The sequence below is a fragment of the Oncorhynchus mykiss genome, chromosome 4, assembly GCF_057628025.1.
Source record: "Oncorhynchus mykiss isolate SJ-2025 chromosome 4, ASM5762802v1, whole genome shotgun sequence".
Taxonomy (NCBI): Eukaryota; Metazoa; Chordata; class Actinopteri; order Salmoniformes; family Salmonidae; genus Oncorhynchus; species Oncorhynchus mykiss.
In genome coordinates this window covers 89,616,786-89,626,287 of record NC_143025.1, presented here as the reverse complement: position 1 = coordinate 89,626,287, position 9,502 = coordinate 89,616,786, and the positions used below count along the sequence as shown (strand labels likewise).

Sequence of the window (9,502 nt, the reverse complement as noted above, 5' to 3'; positions counted from 1 at the left end):
AGCTAGGCATAATGCTATGCTAGGCTATCTATAAACTTACACAAATGCTTGTCTTGCTTTAGCTGTAAAGCATATTTTCAAAATCTGAGATGACATGGTGATTAACAAAAGGCTAAGCTGTTTTTCAATATATTTCACTTGTGATTTCATGAATAGGAATATTTTCGAGTAATATTTATGTCCGTTGCGTTATGCTAATTCGTGTCAGTTGATGATTACGCTCCCGGACCCGGGATGGGTAGTATCAAGAGTTAAGGAACTTTTTGACTTTTCGTCTGGACCTAGTGATCGCGCCTCATGAATTTGGATTGTGAACTAAATGCACGAACAACAAGGAGGTATTTGGACATAAATGATGGACTTCATCGAACAAAACAAACATTTATTGTGGAACTGTGATTCCTGGGAGTGCATTCTGATGAAGCCCATCAAAGGTAAGTGAATATTTATAATGCTTTTTCTGACTTCTGTTGACTCCACAACATGGCGGGTATCTGTCTGGCTTGTTTTTGTGTCTGAGCGCTGTACTCAGATTATTGCATGGTGTGTTTTTTCCGTAAAGTTTTTATGAAATCTGACACGGCGGTTGCATTAAGGAGAAGTGGATCTATAATTCCATGTATAAAACTTGTATCTTTTATCAATGTTTATTATAAGTATTTCTGGACATTGATATGGCTCTCTGCAAAATCACCGGATGTTTTGGAAGCAAAACATTACTGAACATAAAGCACCAATGTAAACTGCGATTTTTTAATATACATATGAACTTCATCAAACAAAACATACATGTATTGTGTAACATGAAGTCCGATGAGTGTCATCTGATGAAGATCATCAAAGGGTAGGGTTTCATTTTCTCTCTATTTCTGCTTTTTGTGACTCCTCTCTTTGGCTGGAAAAATGGCTGTGTTTTTCTGTGACTAGGCACTCACCTAACATAATCGTTTGGTGTGCTTTCGTCGTAAAGCCTTTTTGAAATCGGACACTGTGGTGGGATTAACAACACATTCATCTTTAAAATGGTATAAAAATATGAGATTTCTGTTTTGAATTTGGCGCCCTGCACTTTCACTGGCTGTTGTTATATCGATGTGTTTGACTTACAGTAATCTGCCTGTTACCATAGGTGCCTAAACAATGTGAGTGCAGTTTACCTCATCGTCCCATTGCCTGTCACTAACCTGTCCCAAGGACGCTGAAGTTCCTCCTTGGCCTTATTCAGAAACACAAACAACTTGACACATTTAGCCTGTTTTACAATGTTGGTATGGCCAGACACATGAACATGGATACAATCGTCTATGCATTCATCACGTTCAGTTGTAACCAGTACTCAACTTGGAGTCGTTCAGATATTCCTTATGTCATCTTTCAATGTGATCTTCTCCACAATCAATTTCTTCCTGACTTGCAGAAGCCCCTGGCAGTAACTTTGATTTAAAAGGTGCACTTTATTAAGCTCTCACGTTGTACTAATTTATCTAGATACGTTGTGAACATGAACTTTAACTAATTTAATCTGGAGCCATTGGTAAATATGTTCTTAATCCTAAAAGCCTGCCTGGTTACTCATTTCTGCTTTTTTTTGGTATCAAGGCGTGAAACAATTTCCAAAAACCCTTAGCATTGTAGGAATTTTTCAAGGAACTAGTTACTGGGTTCATGGAATGAACAATCAGTGGTGAGCAGAAAGTGGATCCATAGTAAAAGGTTTGATTAACTTCTTGATGCACCCATCCCATTAGCGGGATAATTTTCGTCAACATCCGCTGAATTGCAGAGCGCCAAATTCAAATTAAATTACTAGAAGTTTTAAATTTTCATGAAATCACAAGTGCAATATAGCAAAACACAGCTTAGCTTGTTGGTAATCCACCTGGTGTTTTAGATTTCAAAATCAAAAAATCTAAAAAAACTTTCGCTTTTCGGCGAAAGCATACCAAGCGTTTATGTTAGGACATCTCTCTCAACAGACAAAACATTACAAACAGCTAGCAGCCAAGTAGATTGGTCACGAAAGTCAGAAAAGCAATAAAAGGATTTGCTTAACTTTGATGATCTTCGGATGTTTACACTCACGAGACTCCCAGTTACACAATAAATGTTCCTTTTGTTCCATAAAGGTTGAGCATCCCAATGCTACGGTTCTAGATGAATGTTGGGTATATACTAGTAGTCAAGGTAGTGCTTTTGGTTGGACTGTTGGGAAGCTTGCTGATGAGTTGTTTGAGGGAGTTGGAGGTTGGCCCTTCTTTGGTAATAGGGGATGTTCGTCCATGGTTTCTCCCAGATCCTGTTGTTGCTCTAACCTTGGGAGAGAAAAGGAAATATTGGTCAGAAGTCAGTGAAACTGGTTGACAATTAAATTGGTATACTTTTTTTATGCTTTTATACAGCTTTTAACAGATTGCTCCAAGTACTCAGATATTGGTCGCACAGGAGCAGGTGTTTACGTTTCTGAATTTGATGTGCAGATATGTAGAATACTAACAGATGAACTGTCAGTATACTCATTTTAACTGTTGGCGATAATAGTTGCCCTCCAGTTGGTGGAGGACGTGCAACCTGTTAGAATTATAGTATGCTCAGATTCTCTGTCTGTATTGAATAGTTTATCATCTGGTAAATTTAATAGGAGTGAACTACTATTGGAGGTATTCATAATATTGTGGAGAATTGAGAGAATGGGTGTAGTGAGATTCTGCTGGGTCCCAGCACATACAGGTGTGGAAGGGATTGAAATTGTAGGCCAAAAGAGTTCTGAAACGACATACATGATGTTAATGTTCCACTGGGTAGAGGTGAGGCTAAATGTAAGATCAGAGCCATTTTGATAGATGAGTGGCAGAAGAGATGGGACTCTGAGCACAAGGGCCGGCATTTATATAAACTCCAAAAGAAAGGTCGCTGGGCCAAGATTCAAAGTGACAGATTAGGAAGCCATTCCATCTGGTTGGCAGCATGTGAATGGTTTGTGTCTGGAGTGTAGGGTCTTTGAAATTGTGGAGCATGTGTTATATTGTTGTAAGTATGTTGAAGATAGGGAAATATGGAGGTGTAGGGTCATTGAAGTTGGACTGGGTTAGGAAGGGATTTGGGGGATGGGGGAGGGTCTATTAGAAGTTAGTAGGGCTCTTTTTTTGTATTACATCTATGTTTATATCCACAATGAAATATTACCTCTACTACTGAAACTCTTGCCTATGTCATCGTGTCAGCTAAACTGGATGCCGTGTCAGAATGAAGACTACCTGACAGGCTCACCGTTGAACTGGTCATCTTTCTTCTAGAATTCAGAGGACATAAAACAGTATAGGGGTAAGATAGTTAACTATTTAACGACACGTAAATATTTTAATATATGCTGTTCATATTAATGCGAAATTACTGTTCTTTTTTAAAGAATTCTCACAAAAACAAGCGTATCTCTGTGAGATATCATTGATGCACTGAGCGTACCACAAGCTCTGATTTTCATTGGCTTTTACATTTAATTCAGGTCTTGTCATGTTCATTTTGAGACCCGCGGAAACAACTTTGAAGACAACCATCACAATGTGCACATTTCAAAAAACAAATATGTGAGAAAATTTGATTTGAGTGTAATTACCCTTTAATTCAAGTGAGCAGGCACCGAGCAATGTTGTTGGGTTAGCAGTATTTCTGTAGTACAGGCACCTAGTACTGTTGTTGGGTTAGCAGTGTTTCTGTAGTACAGGCACCTAGTACTGTTGTTGGGTTAGCAGTGTTTCTGTAGTACAGGCACCTAGTACTGTTGTTGGGTTAGCAGTGTTTCTGTAGTACAGGCACCTAGTACTGTTGTTGGGTTAGCAGTGTTTCTGTAGTACAGGCACCTAGTACTGTTGTTGGGTTAGCAGTGTTTCTGTAGCACACATGAGTGTGGCTAAACAAAGGGCCACTGGATTGATGCAAGTAGTCTTCTGCCACATTCTGACAGGTCAATCTGATAGGCTACTTTTTAGCTGGTTAACATTTAATAGAGAAGGTTTTTGGGAAAGCTTTTCCATCTACCAGAAGACAGTTAGGTCTATCATTACATTCTCTATATTTTTCCTGTTCCTTAATTGTTTGAAACCTCAACTATTTTTCTTCATATTATGAGGCATGTCTTCCCTTGCTTCAAAGTAGACAAGCCAAAATACTACCATAGAAATGTTGAGGGAAATATTTTTTAAACTCATATGTGCTCTTTTGTTGTTCAAATCAACGTTCCTTCCATGTCTAGCATTCATTGTCTGACTGCCGACAGAGTGCGGCTTGGTACTTATCACGGCAGGAGGCCGTTCCTTATCTTGCTAGAACCAATTAACCTGACTTTGGCTGACAACTTGACTTTGAGCCAATCAGAGTGCACGAACCTCCACATGGGGCAGCGAATAGAAAAATGAAAAATAGCTTTTCATCAGAAATGTTCCACCTTGAACAATAACTCTGCGAAATACAACTTTTTTTCTATATCAAGTCTTAATATATTTTACGTCTAGCTAAGAGTTTTGTGTTTGAAGAAGGATTTTATGTTAGGTTTGATAATATACACTAGTTTATTAGTTAGCTATCTAGAAAGCTAACGTTTGCTTGCTGAGCAAGGCAGTCACACACATTTCATATGAAACTAATGGTGTGGTGAGTGCATGATACTAGCACAACAGCTAGCTAGCTAGCGAATCATGGTAAGCAATTAGCTAACTTTAGCCAGGTAGCTAAAAAAATGTCTGTTTGGGCTGTATGCCATTATAGAGAGTGGATTAAATTGTTTCTTTGTCATCTTGCTAGCTAGTTATCTAGCTGTGGCCATCTGACTAGTATCAACAAGGGCTTTCTACAACACCAGCAAAGGCTAGCTAACATTGCCTAGATCACAAAGCAACATACATGGACATTCAATGCCAACAAACGCTACCTTCTGGATTGGAACATTTTAATGAATGGTTGACGTCTTCACAATCTTTTCTGTGTGAACATTAATAAATAGATTGACAGCCGACACTGTTGGGCAAATCAAATTGTTTGGGGACAGATTTGGTGGAGACAACTGAGTACTGAAGGTGATCCTTGGAAAAGATGGCCACTCCCCCACCTTTAGAAGATCTGTTTTCTGAGGGTTGGAAATCAAGAGATTGAATGTTTTTGAGAGATTGACTGAGATTGACATTGTTTGGAGGTGCTAAATACTAATTGGCAGGCAAACATTAGACAATCCTACCGGTGTGTCTGAGCTATAACGGATATTACCAACTCTGCCCAAATACCTGTACATAAAACTGTTCAAATGTGAGATGTAGCAGAGGAGCTAAAGGAGGATGGGCTTATTTTCATGGCCTTGAATGGAGTTGATGGAACAGAGTTTCCATATGTTTGATGTGTTTGACTCCGTTCCATGGATTCCATTCCAGCCATTACAATCAACCTGTCCTCCTCTAGCTCCTCCCACCAGCCTCCTCTGGTGTGGCATTTTGGACCATTCTGAATAGGCCTACCACCATGTGCACATTCATGCACTTAAAATATGAAGAAATAATATTTTTTCAACATTTAAAAAGTGAACATTCTGATTCGTTCCATCATTCTTTCCATCTTATGAATTGATACAGTGTTAACCTCCACTTTCCTTCTTTGATACACATCAGTGGGGATTATATATGAAATGTCCATTGAAAACAAAGTGGTACACCTGCGTAAAGCCTCCATTACACCACTGACTGTACGATTTGAGAAGGGCGCTCCTCCCTCACTGCTTTTGCCCGTTCACCAACCGGTGTAACGTGGCTCAGGTTAATAAAACTCCCTCAAAGGCTGCATTTACGAAGGCATCCCAATTCTGATATTATTTTCACTGATTCATCTTTTGACCATTCAGCTCTGAAAAAGATCTGATGTGAAAAGATCTGGCGTGAAAACATCTGATGTGATTGGACAAAAGGCAAATACTAAGGATCAGAATTGAGCTGCCTGTGTAACACAGCCATAGGCCACTTTCTACAGCTAATGTGAGGCGACGCAACAACCAATGGTTGCGTGCCACATCATCAACTGTGTCATCCACTGACATATGATGTGGTTAGTTGATACTTAAAATACCTATCAAGGTGATGTAAGATCTGGCAGACTTCAGCAACGTCTAAGCTTTGGAAAGTGGCCGAAGTCTGTTTGGAAGCAGCGATAAACTCCATCATAGTCTGTTTGGTCCCAGCCACACAGGCTGTGTTTACACAGGCAGCCCACTTCTGATCCTTTGCCCCACGTTATGGGCAAAATAGATTATCTGATTTGTGGAAAGACCAATTAGTGGGAAAAATATCAGAATTTGGCAGCTACAGATGCATGAACATGAATATGCATTCATCAATTGTCTGTTATTCTGTAAAACGTTGCTTGAATTTGGTGTTTTTCTTTTGTTGAACATTCATCTCTGTTGTTCACCATACGTCAACGGATGACTCCTGTTGAAAAACGATTGGCTCAATCTGGAATGGGTGGTTAGAGTTCACTCTTTAAAACCGTTGGATTGGTCCATGATGTGCAAACTCTCTCCTCCAGCACACTAGTTCACACCAGCTGAATGAAATCCGGAGCACCTAATTGCAATTGGGAAATGGAACCAATGGAAATGAAGTTCATTGACTGACAGATTAGCCAGCCAGGTTAGAAGGATCATGGGATCACTTTATGAGGTGCAACCAAAACAGCTGTATTTCTGAATTCTGTTGTGGTTTTGATCACTAAAATGTCTGTGACTTTTGGACTCTCTTTGAGGTTAGCTTTTCAATGTATTCATTTGTTGGTGTACCTTTTACTTATTTTTGGTTGGTTTACCATGTCTTAAAGTGTTCACTGGTTATTTATGTTTACCTGTCTGAATGTTTTGTAGTGTTTCTTGGATTTGTTGCCTGCTAATTGGTGGGATAACGTGTTTTACCCTTCAAGGTGTGTTGGTTTACACTACTTCTGTTCAAATCCGTCTAGTTCCAATAGCTTAAGGCTGATTTTTACAACTGTTTTTTTTCTTTCTCTTTGTTCACTAGGTAATACTTATGGGCATCCTGCCTCCACTGGAGCCCATGCTCAAGCGAGTGTGGTGTCTGTTCCAAATGCTAAAGCTACTGGCCACAATACCCTGGCAAGTGTGACGCAGGGTCCAAATGCCACAGCTAAAGCAACTGCCAACCATACCTCTGCAGAAGCGGCCGCTGGCCCCTGCAGAAGATCGGCAAATGTGACGTTGGGTCGATATGCCTCGGCAGAAGCAACAGGCCCCCGCGCCTCAGCAGAAGCGACAGGCCCCCGCGCCTCAGCAGAAGCGACAGGCCGCCGCGCCTCAGCAGAAGCCACCGGCCCCCGCGCCTCAGCAGAAGCCACCGGCCCCCGCGCCTCAGCAGAAGCGACAAGCCTTGAACAGACGGCCCGACCCCTCAAGCTAGATAGGGAGATCATAATTTGGTTTGCCCAACTCCTTAATCGTCTTTCCCCTGTTACTTTGCCTCCTTTTGAAGAAAAGGTAACTGAGGTGGGGAAATATGCCAACTAATGCGCTTGTTTGAAATGAGGATCTCCTTCACTTGCGCATCGTCATGCAAATTGTTTACAGGGGTGAACACTACAATGTTATGAATTGTTTTTATAACCATACGACTAAAATTGACTTCTGATTTGGCCTGGTGTTCCTGCTACTCTTGCATGATTTGTTCAATAAACAATTTGACTTTCAATATACCTCGTCCTTCAACTAGGTTCTCTTCTGCCTACCATGTGCTTGCTGTTTGGGAACAGACTGTGGGTCTTGAGTAAAAGGGAATGTGGTTCACAACTGTGTAAAAAAAAAAATATATTTACCTTTTCTGGTTAGTTCAACTGCTGAAGTTCTCTAACTTTTCAGAGCTCATGTTCTTTTTTACCTGTCCCTTTTGTGTGTTTGACTTCCTGTTACCATTGCTTGTCACTAACCTGTCCTAGGTAAGCGACGGCGTTATTCAGAAACATAACTACTTGACACATTTTGCCTCATCTACAATGTTGGTCTGGCCAGACATATAACAATGGATGCAATCTTATATGCATAAACAGTGGATTAATGAAATATTAGTCATCACCTTAAACTGACTGTTAGAACTTAAGGCGCCATGGATTGAGGAATTGAAGAAAGAGATGGGGGGGGTGAGTGGCTAATAAATCTGACTCGCTGACTTACTGCAAATTGAGAAATTGTGACTAAACTCAAAAAGAAGAAACTATGAGTTAACTTTATTTTTATAATGGGCAGAAAGACGAATTCAACTCAACCTCATCAAATCGGAAGGTTTATTCAACACAATTTTGTTGGCATTTATTTAAATGATTACCTTAGGCAAGAAAGGCAACAATGAATAGTGAGCCATTGTATTAATGAATAAACAAACATAATGGAAGAAAAGCTTGTTTGAATTTTGTAAACTTGGTGTGGGAAAGGTGATAAAATGATTATCAATCAATAATTACAAACCACCTGGCATTGACAACTTAGATGGAAAGCTACTGAGGATGGTAGCTGACTCTAGTCACTCCTATCTGTCATATTTTTAATCTGAGCCTAGAGGGAAGTCTTTGTCCACAGGCCTGGAGGGAAGCCAAAGTCATTCTGCTACCCAAGAATGGTAAAGCGGCCTTTACTGGTTTTAACAGCCGACCAATCAGTTTGCTGCCAGGTGTTAGCAAACTGTATGAAGAAATGATGTTAGACCAAATACAATACGATTTCTCTGTCAACAAATTAACAACAGACTTTCAGCATGTTTATTCAGTAATGAATGGTGTGGCTGTTGAGCAAGTTGAGGAGACTAAATTACTTCTCGTTACCTTAGCTTGCAAACTGTCATGATCAAAACATATTAATTCAATGGTTGTAAAGATGGGGAGAGGTCTGGCCGTAATAAAGAGATGCTCTGCTTTTTTTTGACATCACACTCCACAAAGCAAGTCCTGGAGACTCTAGTTTTATCTTATCTGGATCCAGTCATATGGTCAAGTCCTGCTAAGAAAGACCTAGTTAAGCTGCAGCTGGCCTGGAACAGAGCGGCACATTTCCCTCTTCACTGTAATCAGAGGGGTAATATCAATACTACGCAAGCCAGCCTCTCTTGGTTAAGAGTTGAGGAAAGGTTGACTGCATTTCTTGTTTTAATTCCTCATTGTTTGCATAGTCAACATACACACACTTACCCCACCAGACATGCCACCAGGGGTCTTTTCACAGTCCCCAAATCCAGAGCAAATTAAACGCACAGTACTATATAGAGCCGTGATTGGATGGAACTCCCTTCCTTATAGCGCAAGAGAACAGCAACTCAGGTTTAAAAAACAAAACAAAGCAACACCTCACGGCACAACCCCTCTCCCCCATGTGACCTACTGGTTGTGTGTCTGTACTGACATGTGACCTACTGGTTGTGTGTCAGTACTGACATGTCAAATCAAATCAAATCAAATTTTATTTGTCACATACACA

General features: G+C 40.3%; 1 protein-coding gene across 1 annotated transcript; it reads left to right on the top strand.

Moving 5' to 3' along the window:
- Positions 1 to 6,563: 6,563 nt before the first annotated feature.
- On the top strand, positions 6,564 to 8,125 carry LOC149984178 (uncharacterized). The gene is made up of 3 exons (XM_090233507.1): positions 6,564 to 6,777; positions 6,893 to 6,948; positions 7,047 to 8,125. Exons 1-3 carry the CDS (start codon positions 6,749 to 6,751, stop codon positions 7,547 to 7,549), a joined length of 588 nt encoding a protein of 195 aa, XP_090089633.1. The 5' UTR covers positions 6,564 to 6,748; the 3' UTR covers positions 7,550 to 8,125.
- Positions 8,126 to 9,502: the final 1,377 nt, after the last annotated feature.